The sequence below is a fragment of the Nicotiana sylvestris genome, chromosome 11 (genome assembly GCF_000393655.2).
Source record: "Nicotiana sylvestris chromosome 11, ASM39365v2, whole genome shotgun sequence".
NCBI classification, from domain to species: Eukaryota; Viridiplantae; Streptophyta; class Magnoliopsida; order Solanales; family Solanaceae; genus Nicotiana; species Nicotiana sylvestris.
The window spans coordinates 55,793,534-55,810,476 of NC_091067.1; the positions used below are offsets into that span (position 1 = coordinate 55,793,534).

Genomic DNA, 16,943 nt, shown 5'->3' on the forward strand with positions numbered 1-16,943 from the left:
ACTAGGAGGAGAAGGGAGCCCAAGATTGCATTGAAAAACATGTGGGTGAAAGGGTTGCCTTTTAAGATTTCTTTCTTCATGTGGAAAGTTTGGAAAACTAGGCTACCACTTGATGATCACTTCAGAAGGTGGGGATATTTCATGCCATCGAGGTATTGGTGCTGTCGAAGTCCAGAAGAAGAGACATTAGTACATGTCTTTTATAGATCATATGCAGCTCGCAATGAATGGTACTACTTTCTCTCAAATGCAGGAATAGCAATGGAAGGACTCTCCTTGAAACAAGCAAATATTAAGTGCTGAACTGTTCAAGTAGTACCAATAGTTAAACCTATATTTCATGCACTTCCCACCATCATTTTGTGGGAAATATGAAAAAGGAGGAATAGTTATACGCATGGGGAAGTGGTGTCAATTAGTAGAGTTATATACCAGATATCATCTACATTGCAAGCTTTAGTCAAAGTGAGGAAGCCAAGCCTGCATAGTGTTCCACACAAATGGCCAGATTTACTGCATATGATGGAGAACTACACTCCATCTCTGAAGGTGACCAAAGTGTTGTGGGAACTTCCTTAAAAAAGGTGGATCAAAGTCAATATGGATGGGGCATCAAGAGGTAACCCAGGCAGGAGCTCGATTGGTTTTGTGCTAAGGGATGAAGAAGGAGATATTAGGTTTGCAATGGGAAAGGAGATATAGGAGGTTACCAATGAAGCTGAAACAATTTCTATTCTGGAAGCCTTGAAATACTGTATACAATAAGGCTACACGCAAATATGGATGCAAACTGATTCAATGCTGCTAAAAAATAGTGTTGAAGGCACTTTGATTGCACCATGGATAGTGGTTGCACATGTGGAGGAAATAATGGGCATCATGGAGAGATATAATGTCGGAATCACACAAATCATGAGAGAGGGTAATAAACTAGCTGACTACCTAGCTAACTATGCCCTCGATAATGGTTATATTGAAGTGCATGAATTTGATTAATTGGAGAGACAAGGTAAATGGATTGTGAATAGTGATAACTACAATTTCCATACCTAAGAGTAAGAGTTGCTAAGAGTTAGGAGGTGAGGAGGAAAGGAGTAGTAGGGGCATGGAGAAGGCTAAATTCATTGTTTTGGGTCATCATGTTCAAGTCCTTATGGAGGAGAGCATGGTGATCATTCTTTTTATTAACTTTATGTCTGTTTTGCAGGAGATGCTACTGTAGACATGCCTTACCATTTAACACGAATTCAATGGATGGTATTAGCACTTTGTGCTCATTCCCTTGAAAAAGTGTTAATGGTAAGCGCAAGCATGGAATCAATATTCCAAAGGATGATACTAGGTATTTGCAGTGTTGTTGTCACATGCAGCACGCAATTGCTGATGGTCCAATATCGTAGTATAGTGCAAATCAAGAAACAAACTACAAGCAGATATGGAATGGCAACGATGTCACAGGGCCTGAAACGCAGGAGCTGCCGACTGTCCAGAATTTTGGTTAAGGAATCTATGTGAGGTACGTTAATTTGGAGCACAAAAATGGTTATAATGAATGCATTGCTCAAGAGCCCAATGTAGTTCGTTAATACAACATCCCTGCATTGGTTTCAAGCAAAGGTCTTATTGGATAGCAGCGGGAGGTCACACGATTCTTGGTGTAATAAGTTCATGCGCATTTTGCTCCAAATGGATATGCATATGGACTGGGCAATTTTTTTGACTATGCAGGCATTAAGTCATATAACATACATCATGATCAAATATTTTTTTCCTTAAGGTTAGGCTGTGGATAGGTACAAATTCACAAGAAGAAGAGATTCACAAGAGTACTGGGATGCCCTTTGTTTGGACAGGGTTATGTGCAACCTGTGAACCACAGTTTTGGCAACCCAGGTTCACAATGGCAAAACTACTGCCTAGTAGTATGGAAAGGAGTATAGCAGTGTCGTTCAAAAGGAAGAAACAGCTTTGGAAGCTTTGGGCTCTCACAATATTTGCATCCATGTGGCTCGTTTTTCTGCAAGTTCTCTACTACTTAGATAGCTCGTCTTTATACTCATTTCTTAGTTCAACATGTAATACTAATTTTGGGTACTACTTGCTCAAAGTTGGTACTTGGAGCTATGTACTTATCATGTCATATTGTCTTATACTTTGTAAGACCTCATGTTACTTTGTATTTATTTTGAGTATTATATATAAAAACTAGCCCTAGGCACAATGTCTAGTGGATTTTGCTATAAAAAAAAAGAGTTTAATTATATCCGAGCTTGACCTTTGAATTGAGTCGAGCAGAATACATTTCGAGCCTGGCCTAGCTTTATATGAGATTGAATCGCAATTATTTTACGGGGCACCATATTTGGTTAAGCCCATTTACCTTTAGCCATTTTTTAAAAGTTTAATTGATACTCAATTTTTGGGTAACTTAAATACGCTTTTCTCTTCTTTTTCTTCTCTGTTGTTATCTTCTTTTTTGTATTATGTCTCATGTATCCGGGAGCTTTGCTACTGCTTTCATCTTCTCTGTCTTCCTTTTCCAAGTATCTAGGAGCCGTTTGGTTTATTCTTCTTCTTCTTAGTTGCAAAACATTATTGTAGGTTGTGCTTAGTATTTTTTCTTTTTCTTTTTCTTAGTTTTTAAATGAGTTTGTTAGATTTGTTGTTGTTTTGATAATTTGATGATTGACGTTTGTTCTTTATGATATTTGAAAGTGATGTTTCAAATTTGAGCTCATTTGGAGTTGATTTTGGTGTTGAATCGTGTGTTGGATTGTTGAATTCGAAGAACAAGTTTCAGAACTTAAGATTCGATTTCTGAAGTTATATTGAAGTGATAGAACTACTTAAGATCCGAATTTTCTGAAATTGCATTGGAAATATATAAGAATTTAAGATCTGATTTCTGAAGTTGCATTGAAGAGATAGAACTACTTAAGATTCAATTTTTTTGAAGTTGCATTGGAAAGATAGAAGAACTTCAAATCCGATTCTGATATTGCATTGAATATATAAAACTACTTAAGATTTGATTTTGTGAAGTGACATTGGAAAGATAGAAGAAATTCAGATCTAATTCTAAAGTTGCATTAAAGAAATAGAAGAAATTCTTATGTGTAATACAGGTATAACATCAATGATGGTCCAAAAGTGAATATCTGCGAAAATGCTCCTATTGAATAGAACCGAGGCCATTGAACTGCACAATAATTCTAACTGAGCCCGAGTCAACTCTTCTATATTTGTTACAAGGGTGTCAATGATTCGGTTCGATCAGTTATTTTATAAAATTTATACTATATTAATTTTTCGGTTATTCTATTATGTATAACCAAAATTAGACTTTTCGAAATCGTCCCAATCATGTCGGATTATCTTCGGTATCGGTACGGTTCGGTTAATTTTCGGTCTCTTTTTTAAATGTCATATAAAAGTCACTAGTAGAAGTAGAATGCAATAATATATGTATTTTTATAGGGCTTAGCAAAATTTTCTCGACATTTTTACTATTTAAAGGGTTATATATTAAGAAAACATGAAAGATGGCCAGAATATAGATCCATCAATCATTCTACAGCAGCGTAAAAGAAACTAAACAAAGACAAAAAAAAAATATAAATCACACGAGTAGAAGATATTAACCAAGTTGGGACCAAAAAATAAAGTCTATAGAAGATTAAATATTCAAAAAGATAAATCCAAATCATAAGAAAGGTAATATATTCAATACATTATAGTTTGTTACTCGTAACGCTAGAATACCTTGTGTTTGCTAGTGAATATGTTGAAAATAATTTAATTTTAACAGGAGTAGCATAATAGATTGGGAATTAGGATTTTGAGCTTAATTACTTGTTGGCTTGTAACCGTTTTCATAATGCCAAGGTCCAAGGAAAAATTTAATGCATTATTATTTTTAAACTTAATATATAAATATATTGTTCACATGTAAATTAATTTGGTAAGGTTCGGTATTTTTTCGGTTTATTTTCGTAAAATAAAAAATCTAACCTAATTGTAGGTACGGTTATAGTTTTATATAAAAATATACGGTTTTATTAAAAGAAACCTAAAAATCGGTTCGGTACGGTACGGTTCGATCGGTTTAATCGGTTTTTAAATATCCATTGACACCCTTAATTTGTTATATAGAAGTGCAAAAAGTATAATTTTATTGTTTAAGCATCTAAATAGAAAAACGTCATCATCACTAAACAAAAACTGTATATGTTGAATTTTAATTATTGATACCATTTTAGCATATCCAATCTTTCAAAACCAACACTTTTAAATATAATGAACAAGATACTGTAATAGAGAATTGAGTAAAATGTGATTGAATTACGTGAATAATTACTTTAAATTATAAATTAAATTCTAATTCACTTAAATTAAATGTAGAACACTAAATAGAGCTTTTTGATCAAATAAATAAATAAATAATATAATAAGAATTAAGAAATATTGTACTGAATTGAACATCAATAATAATTTGAAATTCTTAAATAAATTTTAGCTGCAATTTAGTTCATCCATTAAGTAGGCTTAAGTTATGCAATGATTGAAATTTACTTACATCAAATCAAGAAGTACGAAAATAAAGTGTATAGTAATTATTAAATAAATATATTAACAATAAGAAATGAACTTAATTTTAAAACAAATATTACATGATTAATAGAGTCAATTGAGCCGAGCCATTTCGACCAACCTGATCTTAATGGAGCTTTGAACGAAGCAAAGTCATGCCGAGATGAGAGGTGATTGTAATACTTAAGGAAAGGGTCATCAAAGTAATGCTTACTAGTTTATAGCAGAGTTCCATACGCATAAATTGGAGCTGTTAATATGGCAAGGACTCGAGATTTCTGAAACTGCCAAAAGGGTTCTCTAGGCACAGTTTATTGTACCAAGTCTAGTCTCCTCCTCTTCGGACGTTACGAGGTGTTACACCTAAGTAACTGTCTCTTTCCTTCTATATAGTGCTTTTTAAAAGGCAACCTTAAAATTGCTTTTTATGTTAGGGGCAAGAAAAAGCCATAAAACCTAGAGATACATTTTTTGAGTTATCATTATTATGATGAAACAGAACAGCATACATCTGTCAGTGAAAACCAACCAAAAGTTGTGCTTTTAGTATTTAGCTTTGATAAATAATCTCGCAATACGAAAAAGGACAAAATCTTTAAACTAACTACTACAATACAAAAGTTCCCTTAGCTACTGAAAAAAGGGGATTTTTTTCAAGGCAATTGTGGCATCAGTGTTTGAATTGGAAGATTGTGAATCTTGGAAGAAGAAGAAGATGATGATGATGATGAACAGCAGGGATGAATCTGATAATGCAAGCACAGCAACATCATCGTCTCTTACATCCCCAAAACTGCCAGTTTACTATGTACAGAGCCCATCACGAGATTCCCACGATGATGTTGATAAGTCATCATCCTCCATGCAAAATACTCCTGCTTATCACAGCCCCATTGATTCCCCTTCTTATTCATCTAGGGACTCTTCCTCTAGCCGCCTTTCCGGGAATTGGCGATGGGCCAGGGGTTACAATCGGAGAAGAAGTGGGAAAGGCTGGCAAGAATGTGCTGTCATTGAAGAGGATCTTGATTATGATCATATCAATCAAGCCTATTCAAGACGCTGCCTGTTTTTGATTGCTCTCATGGCTTTTGGAGCTTTTTTTGCCTTCTTTTGCTTCATTTTGTGGGGAGCCAGTAGACCTTACCAACCTCACATCACTATGAAGGTATTCATTAATTGAAATCGGAATCTGTTTATTGTCTAGAACTTGTTCTTATCACTATTATTAATATTGGGGAAACTAAATTATTCCAACCAAAAAAAAAATGTAAGACGAAGCAGATTATAACCATCATATAATATGTATAGTAGTAGTGATGTTTTTGAAATAGATTATACAGATTTGTGACTTGTGAATTATAAGTTGCTCCTGCACAATCCTATATTTTAGTTCTCAATATTCCCTTTGATGGTCACAAAAGCTGTGGAACTTGATTTTTAAGAACCTTGTGCACGATATAAGCTGATTTCCTCAAACTGGCAGCATAATGTCCTAGTTTAGCATGTTTAATCCTTCAAAGACCATAATCATGCTTAGATCTTTCCTTGATATTTTAAGGACTGAATTTCTCTCAGAAATTCTTGATCATTTCATTTCGAGGTTGCATTATGTTGATACTTAATGGATGAAAATCTGGTGATTGCTCTAAAAACTTTCAATTTTAGTATAATCTTTGAATAACTTTTATTCATGTAAAGTGGATTTTCTGCTAGGCCTTCAGGGTACATAACTTCTATTTTGGGCAAGGGTCAGACCGCACAGGTGTTCCAACCAAGTTGCTTACAGTTAACTGTTCTGTGACCATGGCCATACATAACCCTGCTACGTTTTTTGGAATTCATGTCAGCTCCAACCCTGTCAATCTTTTCTTTTCAGAAATCACAGTGGCAACTGGCCAGGTGAGCGATATCTTTGATGAAGTCAATTATAATCTCAAGAATTTTAAAACTGCCAGATAAACCTGCATTATCCCTGAAGAAGGGCAGCCTAGCGCACTAAGCTCCCGCTATGCGCGAGGTTCGGGGGAGGGCCGGACCACAATGATAAATTGTACGCAGTCTTACCCTGCATTTCTGCAAGAGGCTGTTTCCATGGCTCGAACCCGTGAGCTCCTGGTCACATGGAAGTAACTTTACCAGTTACGCCAAGGCTCCCCCTCTCATTATCCATGAAGAAATATTATATTATTTAGAGGATCAAACCTCGACATAATGGATGACAGTGAAAAAAATATCAATCATATGTTACCCGATTTTTGGTTTTGTATAGTGCCAGTGTCATGTTCTTTAAGCAACATTTTGCCAGTATTTTCCTTTACCTGATGGTCTCTCCTGATTTACAACGTATGGATGCAGTTGGACGAATATTATCAACCAAAAAAGAGCCAGCGCAGTATGTCTATGAACCTGGATGGATGTAGAGTTCCCCTATATGGAGCTGGGATAGCCTTGGTAAAATCAGACGGCAGTGAGGGGGTTCCATTGAAATTAGACTTTGAAATCCTGTCAAAAGGTTATTTAGTTGGCAAGCTGGTGAAGACAAAGCATCGGAAACACATCTCTTGTTCCTTGCTCATCAGCTCAAGAAGCACAAAGGAAATAAAATTCAAGCAGGATTCCTGTGCATTTGATTGAGGTTGCAACATCCAGTCCATTCTCCAAGATATAATTACCAAGGCTATCATTATAGTCTAAAGTTGCTAGATAATGCGTAATAGGACAATGTTGGTTCTTTTCTTCTGATATTTAAAGTTCTCTATCCTTGTCAATTGTTTCAGAATAATTTTCTAAAGCTTGAAGCAAGAGGATATGGGTCCAGACCCCACTTGTGGTATTACATTGGGTTGTTGTTGTTGTTGTTGTTGAAGCAAGAGGATATGGGTAAATTGGTACAGAGGCCTTCCTAAGGTGCAGGAACTCTGAAAAGTTGTTGAGCATCGTGACAAGCTGCTCCGCAGCAGTTGTACCGCAATATCCTCCTAGGTACCTGTTTGGTTTCTGGGAAGGAAAAACAATCTGCTGAAAAGTTAATTTAAACCCTATGGGTTCAATTTTTAAAGCTTTTAGCATTGAACCCACAAGTTCTCTCCTGTTTTGAGTCCAGAAAACACGGCATCATGACTCTTCGGAGCTTCTATCACATATACTGCTAAAAGCGATTCTAATGATTTCATATGCATGTTTGGTCACTCAGAAGATTAAGTTTGTTCTATCTTATGGCTCACCCGCCAGAACAAATTACAACTTTGAATCAATTCATTAGGGTGTGCCGTAGCATGACCAACATCCTGGTCGCTTCAACAAAACTGCCTTTGATCACTTACTTTTGCTGTGTGTTTTCTATGACAAAGTTTGATTATTGTTTATGGCCAATAAAGCAACATGAATCTTGGATCATATGCAGATCCAGGATTTGGAGATTCTGGGTGCCCCACTACTTTGAACAGGGGCATGGCGTATGTAGGATTTTGCTGCTGAGTGTTGTTAATATCACATAAGAGAATTAATAAATGATATTTATCATCAATTATTTAGACAGGGAGAGCCATTGTTTGATGGTTTAGTTGAGTCTTAAGCTAGAAGAGTTCTAGAGTTTAATTATAATCCACAAATTTTGAACATCAGAGGCTCCGTTAATTATATTTGCTTAGACTATATGTCCTAAGGCTGTATTGTGGTCCAGTTCCGGGCCTAAATGGGCTGGGGCCAAGCGGTCCCGGGCAAAATGGGCCGGGCCCACGGGCCTAAGTGTTCCGGACTATTTTTTTTTATCTAAGGCAATTTCTTGTAAATTATATTATATAATTGTGACTTAAATATTCTAATTCAAATTTAAACGCAAAAAAATTATAAAGAAATATTCAAGGGAATGCCTTATAATTTTTATTATTACGACATTAACAAAAAATGACAATATCTTTCTTAGTCTTCCTCCCTCTAATGGAATGAGCACAACAAGGTGCTAATAACACCATTAAAAGGGAAAAAAAACTAATGAAGATGTGCCAAAATACAAGTTACATATTAGTCTACATATTATCTTTAACAAATTTCATAAATCTTTCAAGGTTCGGAGGAATTTCCGTTGGTGGTGGCGGAAAAGAAGCTTGTTCATCACCGCTTCCGGGCGAAGCAGCATCCTCCGCAAGTTCCGCTAGCATTTTTTCATAATCTTCGTCTATCTCCGGTTGTGATTCAGCAAGTCCAAAATTTCTTCTTTCTGAACGGATCCAATCTCTGAAGAGTACTGATTTTTCCAAGCTCTCCCTCATAGACGCTCTATGATCACCGATTTGAAGTCTCGCTTGACTGAAAGCGCTCTCCGATGCCATTGTTGAATCTTGAATACTTAAAATATCTCGAGCCATCCTTGAAAGAACCAGATAGTGTTTTTCTTTGTCCTTCCACCATTCCAAAACATCAAAGGAGCCGTCGGGATTCTCCGATTCAAGTCCCTGCGACAAATAAACTCGAAGCTCATTTAGTTGTGAACTATCACCAATATTATCACCTTGAGAACCCCTGAACTCTGTCCCAGAACTAAGTGTTTTTAGGCCCGCAGTTCTTTTAAATGATTGCGAACTAGACGAAGTAGGAGTTGGAACATTTGGTCTAGCATGATCTAAGGCAAGTTGATAAGCATTATAAATTGTTTTAGCATTTATTTTAATTGAGGCTTTTGCATCTGCAAGTGTAACAAATTCCTCGTCTTAAAGTGATAAAGCCTTATAAATATTTGTATACCAAAAGTGAGGACCTCCTAATTTCATGGTAGGATTTAACATGGCAGCAAACCAAAAATAGGGGGGATAGGGAAAAAATATTTTTCAAAATTATCTTTCATAGAATTAATAGCAAGTTGATAAATTACCCCACCCTCTGAAAATTGAGTAAACAAATCTGCAAGTGCTGCAATATAAACTAAACAGTTAGAAATAGTAGGATAATATTGCCCAGATAATTCATTTGTAGCAACATGAAATTGTTCTAAAAAGTCTACAAGAATTTTAACATTAGTCCAATCCTGATTTGTAAGGTGCTCATCATCATCATCATCATCATCACCACCAACACGAGCATTAAACATTGCGTTTATTGGGTTTCTATATTCATATGCAACAACTAAACTTTCATACATGTAATTCCATCTAGTTGGACAAGGTTTAGGAACCTTTCTTTCTCTAAGGACAAATTCATCACATTTTTTAAAATATTCTCTAAGTCTACTTCTACGGTTTGAATAAAAAAACCAATTAAGAGCCATTTTAACCTTTTAAATTTCTACATTTAATATTTTCATACCATCACCGACGATTAAATGTTAAATATGACAAATACATCTAACAGGGAAAAATATTACTAAATATAGGATTTAGTGTAGTTGTAAGCAAGCCTATAGCATTAGTGTTACTAGAAGCATTATCCATTGAAACTGACATTATTTTATCTCTAATGCAAAAATATCTACAAATAACTGCAACTGTGTTAGCAATAAACTTACCTGTGTGACGAGAATTAATTATTCTATAAGCAATAATGCGTTTTTGCATTTTCCATTCCTCATCAATCCAATGAGTGGTAACAGTTAGATAATCACAGTCATTACTACTTCTACCAATATCAGTAGTAATAGCAACGCGACAATTTATATGATTTAATAAATAGCGCAAATATTGTTCATATTCATGTTTATATTTATAAATATCGCTCTTTACGGTTGCGCGAGGCCATCCTTTATATGTGGGATTAAAAACTCTTCTAATATAATGCACAAAGTGAGGGTTAGAAGGAAAACTATAGGGTAAGGACATAACAGTAACCATTTTTGCCAATTCTTCACGATCTTTATTTGGATCGTAATATAAAATGTCACCGGTAATAGTGTTAATTCCCGGTTAAACTAGATTTGACCTGGTACTAGGGTTAACCTGAATACCTACACTTATTCCCTCTTGCGCAACTTTCATTTGAAGAAATCTAGCTTTATCTTTAGGGTGTATCTTTATGTGTCTAGTCAAAGTACTCGTACCGCTACGGTCTCCAGTAAATTTATGAGCCATCAAAGTCCCACAAGTTTTACAGTTAACCTTATTTTGATCTCTTAGTTGAATAAAAAAGTGCCAAACAAGAGATGTTTCGCACCATCTAGAAGGTTGTCTATTAAAAGTAGGGGTTACTACAGTAGGGTCAGGCGGGGCATCATTTGGATTATTATCAGTTGGGTTAACAACCGTACTAGTAGGTGTATCATCTAAATCCGGTTGCATTTCATTTTCCTCATCATTTTCATCGAGAGTTGGATTACCCTAAAGAGTATTCATGTATTCATCATTTAGAATTTTTTTTTCTTTTGAAAATAGTCGTTGGGCCCGGTTGAACCGGCCCAGGCCCGCCAAACGGTCTTGGGCTCGCGATCTCTCCATGATGGACCGGCCCACAGTGGGCTCCTGGACCGCTTGGGACCGGATCATACGGGCCAGCCCGTTTAGCCCAAAGCCCATGTGGGCTCGCGGTCCTGGGCCGGCCCCGGGCTGGTCCCGGACCACAATACAACCTTAATATGTCCTTAACATCTGAAACTCAAGTTGTATAGAATTAAAATGCACACAGTAGCAGAATCCCCTCTCGTAACCATATGAAGTAAACAAGTTTATCTAAACAATTTTGCATCACAAAACTAATAAGACATGCCATCATCCCCTGCCTTTTCCCAACTCCCAATTCATACTTACCTCATTCCCACTAGGATTGTATGACTGCTATGAATATGATCTACTGAGCATTCAGAATTTGTCAGTCCACAGAGAACTATATGTACAAAGATTTATGCTGTTCTTGATTCTTGAGACATATTCGTGTTGAATGCACTTTGAATATGTCAATACAATAAGACCTCGGACTGTGCCAATTATGCTATCCACAAAAATTGCCTTACAAATGATTAATTTTATAATTAAACATATGGTTGCCTCCAAATTATAGAGTGAGTTTAAGCAAAGGCAAGGGGAGAGAAGAGGAAACTATGGCTTCAGTTGTAAAGCTAAATTAGTCACTGAGGTGCTAAACTAGTTCCCTGCTCGTCGATAGCACAACCTTCTGGGGAAACTGTTCCACCCACTCTCGTTGGAGGCCAATATCGGAATATGGATCTGCCAATTATGTTCTTTGCCGGGAGGGGACCCCTAATTAAACAATTTCATACTTTTGATATAAGCATAGTTATAGATATGGCAATTCACAAGATACCTTCGGTTTCAAGACCGAGTAAACTTACCACACATGTGAATCATAGCTGTTATTCCTATTATCACCCATCACAAAAACTGAATTCTCAGGTACCCTCTGCAGAACACAATAGAAACTGTAAGAAGAGGAGATATTTTCTGACACACTATGTGGAGATAAAGTACAGTTTGATCGCAACCATGACTGCTGACTTGCTTAAAGAGTCATGGCTGTGGACGAGCCAATACTTACAATTATTCAACACTTGCTTAAGTTTCCATTGTTAAGAAAGAATATAGGGAAGCTGAATGCCGAATTAGCCGAGTTAAATAAAAACAATGTAACATACCACTGGGGTCATTTCATATTTTGGCGCCTCAAGAACAAAATCTTCATTCCTCACAACACCATTTACAATTAGCTTTCCATTGTGAACCTGCACTAGAAAGAATAATCCAAAATACTACATTTATGTTGCCAGGAATTGGTTCATATAAATGCAAATGTGAACCAAACAGGAACATGCGTTTTGCAAATGACCTCAGTTGCACTATTGGAGATCATATTGGTAATTACTGCAGTATATGAAAATATAATAGGAATTAATCTATCGTTGGGGAAAGAAGAGATAATGTAGTATAAAGAAATGCTAATAAGAGTGGACCTGACATTGAAAAATAATAGAACCATAATTACTAGTTGTTGTTCTGGTAAATAGAATATGTAATAATTGTCATGTGCATGAAGAGAAACAGCTAGGCAAGTTTGAATCAATACCATTAGTCCTCTCCATTTTTTCCTCTGAGAATTCAAATAATGCAAATCTACGAATATGATGTGAAAAATCGCAGTCCACTGGCGTTCTTTGTTGAATCAAAAAGAGAAAGAAAAACCTTTCCCCCAACCTTCGTAGAGCAAGACTTGGATAATACAAAAGTCTGGTGAGGTTTAAATAGAAAAATCCTTTCTCCGTCCATGTAAAACTGAGTCTCTTATTTTCACTCGGCATAATGATAAAGAGAGGATGGAAATTAATAATCAGATGATTAAACCTGTAAAACTTGAGTTGTTTCTTGTTGCGTAAGGAAAGGGTAAAGTTAGTATTGGACAGTTTAAAAGGGGTTCCCTGTTACCTTTTTCATACAGGATTAAATGCATGTTTTCTTTTCTGGGAAAGTAGGCACTACTTTGGGGTAGATGACAAGCAAAGGTGTAATTCAAAAGGTGATGCAGGGAGTAATATAGATGCCAAAAGAGAGCATAACCGAGACCAGCAACTGACTAGATAAACTTTGTTGTCGCTTAAAACCAGTAAGCCAACTTTGTTAGACAAATTTGACCATGCATTCTCCTGCAAGAGAGGATACTGGAAAAACATCTCAATGTTACAAAGTAAAGTAGCTATCAACAATGTGTTATTGGTTGCAAGTTACCGTGACGGCACAAATTAAACATCAAGATATTCTGGAGGCAATGGCACTTAGGTATTACCATCACATGAATAGAAACAGAGAAAGACCTCCACTTTCCAAACACAAGATACAGGGGATTATGACAAAAAATACCAACCCTAAATTTCATGACTGGTCTGGCTGTTGAAGAGGGTAGAATTGGATTTCGAAAGAAAAGAGAAGTGCAAAGATGTCTGAACTACTTAATATTTACATTCTTGAAGCAGTATAAAATAAGTGAGAAGTTTTCACATTTTCGCACGACACTCAAATATGAGGTAGATCTGCCCCAGGTTTGCTGTCGACCTTATAATTTGCTCTGTCACTGTCATTTAGGGGAAAAAACTCAGTATAGGACAACTGGCGGAGGCTATGAAATACCATCACTTTATCTTCTAAGCAAGAAGGCAAATTCACCTATGAAGTAGTATAACAGTTTTGTATGTTGTGACCTCACCTCCACAAGATCACCTTCCTTAGCAACAATCCGCTTAATAAAGACATCTTCATCAGTGTATCCTACTTCCTGAAGCACTGGAGGACTCTTGAAAATAACTATGTCGTTGGGACAGGGCTTTCTGAAATAGTAAGTGACCTGTAAATAATAAGATTGCAATAGTTTGTGAAGGAAATGGCTTTGAATCTGCACGGACTAGTCATATACTAAATGCACAATAAAATAGAGGGCAAGTTTGATGGGAATAAACGGCGACCTTTGCGGAATCTTAGAACACCACTGATACCCTTAGATCAATTGTATTGATACGATTGCGCATACAAATGGAACTAAAAAAAATATGGTTTAAGAGAAGAATCAAGATAGAATTTGCTCTTAAGATGTAGTGTATACAAACAAGTTTAGCAACACTAACCTAGTCTAAAGTAAGGTGGTGCATGCAGAGGCAGAGCCAGAAGTTCAATCTTATGGGTTCTGGATTTTAGAACAGCGACTTCAAGTGTTAATTGACTGGGTTCTAAATTTAATATGTGTTCATACTTAATGAATTCTAAACACCAAATAAACTATTTGAGCAAAAAGCTATTGAGTTTGCCCGAACTTGTAACTCGGCTTGTGCCTCCGCCCCTCTGTGCATGTCTATTTAAAACATAGAAAGCTATTTGGTGTTGTGCTCCACGGAATTCATGAAGACAAAAAAAAGATCATTATGCTATAACAAAAGAGACAAGCATAAATCAGAATAACATTCCTTAAATCAGCTTTTAGAACCACAACCCTTGATACATTCAATTTTAGATTCAACACTTAGGCTCTTAAATGACAGCAAAAAACCCAGCATAGTTCTGCATTCTTTCTCCAATAGCAGATGTACGAATACTTACTTACATAATGCAATTGTTAATATCAAAATATGGATGGAAATCCAGCAAAAGGTTTGAAAACATAACCTTTTCAGCAACAAGTCGATCTCCAACATCGAAAGTGGGATACATAGACAAAGAAGGAATATATCTAGGCTCAGCCACAAAGGACCTAAAGGCAAGCGATATAGCCAATGCTGCAAAAACTGTTTTTGCATCATCTGAACTAAAATCCAGCCATTCTGGGAGAAACCCATTTTGCTTCTCCGCCTTTTCATCATCTCCACCACCACCATCACCATCACCACCTCCGCCACGGCCATGGTCCAAGACAACCTTATTAGTCTCTTCGTTGGAATCTTTAACCCCACTGCATTTAAAGCTCTGAAATTGAGATTTTCTACAGCCTGACTGCTTGAAAGATCGACACTGTGGGGGTTTTAACAAGAATTCTGAAAGGGTGTGGTTGAATTGAAGGGTTTTAGATAAAGGGTTGAAGTTAATAGAGTGGACAGAGTTGAAGTAAGGGTTTTGTGAAGGAAATGGAGGGAGGAGCTTTAGAGTTATCATTGGATGAAGAGTCGAATATTTCTACACAGAGTGAGTTCCCCTCCAATATACGTTGAAACTGAATTGGCAGTTAATAACAATGTGTCCCTGAGGTAATCTTCTATTCTTTACATTTTCCCCAAGCCCCTTTTCTTTTCTTTTCTTTTTAAATTTCTTTTTGGCCTTTTTTCTGTTGAAGGGGTTTTGTTATTGTTCTCACTTTTTTGTTTGACCTATTATCCAACTGTTGTCATAAGAAAAATGAATTTGAATATTGATTTTTGAAAAATACCAAGATATAGACAATAGATGTGGTAATTCATGTTGTTGTAGGATGATACATTCAGTAAGTATAATGGATATTTTTGTGAAAATATATATGGACAGTTTAGATGGTGTTCAATTCGCTTACTTTTTACAAATTACATATAAAAGAAAAAATGAGGACAAATGTAATATACGAAAAGTAAAAGGAAAACAACATGTATACCTACATTGAATAATCCAGTACAACCAATTATTAAAGCATTCTTTAATTTCGCTCAGATCTAAAGTGAATTCATGAAAGGGAAACAAAAAGGCTGAAAATGCTCTTCTTTATCCTGAATTCTTCGTCATACACTCAATTTGTCATATCCAAAATAACTTAAAATTCTTGACTTCGTTTGTAAAAGATAGAAGTGACATACGAAATATGTGATGTATACCATATTGTTATAAATTGATATTTGGTAAGCATTTGTTCTCCTGAAAGGAAAACCAACATAGCTTATATTCAAGAGACTAGAGGGGATACTAGGGTTGTTCAAAATCAAACTGTAATCGTTAATCAAACCGAAAAAAAGAGCTTATTGGCTTATTGGTATCGACTTATCAGGGTAACAGTTGGTGAACGGATTGAAAATTTATAATTAATGACTTAACGGTTTGATGACGGATTACTCAATTTTCTTATCGGATAAATCCTTAACCTGTTAAGAATTTTTATATTTTACTCTTACCTCTATGTATATAAAGTAATATTTGAAACCCTAAAACCTAAAATCTAATTTATCAAATCTCAATAGCAGCCGATAAGCACCCCCTAACTCTAGATCTACAATCGTCTCTCTCTCTTTTCCCTAATTGAGAGTATATGTAAGACTAAGAAACATGTATTCACATTTCATTGTTTATATGTAGATCTATTATCCATCTATATCTATACTATATTAAAAGCACGAAGGTCCTTAGTGAAATGTCGTTCGCCTTTTTTACCCTTTAAAAATTGATTTCATGTTGGACAAAGTTGTAATTTTAATTATTTGCCAGATATTTAGAACCTTAAAATCAAATTAAAAAATTGTTAAATTTTTCCTTATTTGAACTAGGTAGAAATTCCTACTGTTTAGGACTTCAAAGTTCATTATCAAAGCATTATTTTAAAGAAATGACTCTAGATTTCGGTTATATTTCCTTGTTGGAATCAAATTGTATATGTTATCCCTTCGAAAGAACAAGTAAATGAGTCCGAGTCAAGATCTAACATTGTAATTTCTTCAGTCAAAAATGAATATTCCTACAAATCTTCAGTATGCTTACAAATTCTTAAATTGGAAAGAACGCACCAATTACACAATTAGGTCGCCCTCCTTGCCAATTCAACTTCTCTTATTTGCCATCAATTATAATAATTTATATTTATATTTATCTATACTCTATACTATATTAAATGCACGAAAACCATTAGTTAAATGTCGTTTGTCTTTTTATCCTTTAAAAATAGATTTCATACTAGACAAAATAGTCATTTTAATTTATTTTCTC

The 16,943-nt window shown here is 35.6% G+C and overlaps 2 protein-coding genes across 3 annotated transcripts; one reads left to right on the forward strand and one right to left on the reverse strand.

The window, feature by feature from the left end:
• The first annotated feature begins 5,036 nt into the window (after positions 1-5,036).
• Positions 5,037-7,429, forward strand: LOC104240342 (uncharacterized). The gene is made up of 3 exons (XM_009795172.2): positions 5,037-5,758; positions 6,307-6,492; positions 6,949-7,429. Exons 1-3 carry the CDS (start codon positions 5,306-5,308, stop codon positions 7,225-7,227), a joined length of 918 nt encoding a protein of 305 aa, XP_009793474.1. The 5' UTR covers positions 5,037-5,305; the 3' UTR covers positions 7,228-7,429.
• Positions 7,430-11,405: 3,976 nt separating this feature from the next.
• Positions 11,406-15,236, reverse strand: LOC104240343 (chloroplast processing peptidase-like). 2 transcript variants are annotated; one of them, XM_009795174.2, is made up of 5 exons: positions 14,676-15,233; positions 13,726-13,863; positions 12,167-12,253; positions 11,867-11,934; positions 11,406-11,774 (listed from the first exon to the last, which is right to left on the reverse strand). In XM_009795174.2, exons 1-5 carry the CDS (start codon positions 15,156-15,158, stop codon positions 11,642-11,644), a joined length of 909 nt encoding a protein of 302 aa, XP_009793476.1. In that variant the 5' UTR covers positions 15,159-15,233; the 3' UTR covers positions 11,406-11,641. The 2 variants fall into 2 exon arrangements, with proteins under 2 accessions (XP_009793476.1, XP_009793479.1); XM_009795177.2 differs by lacking the exons at positions 11,406-11,774; positions 11,867-11,934; positions 12,167-12,253 and adding an exon at positions 12,260-13,593 and having other exon boundaries at positions 13,686-13,863; positions 14,676-15,236.
• Between the last annotated feature and the right edge of the window lie 1,707 nt (positions 15,237-16,943).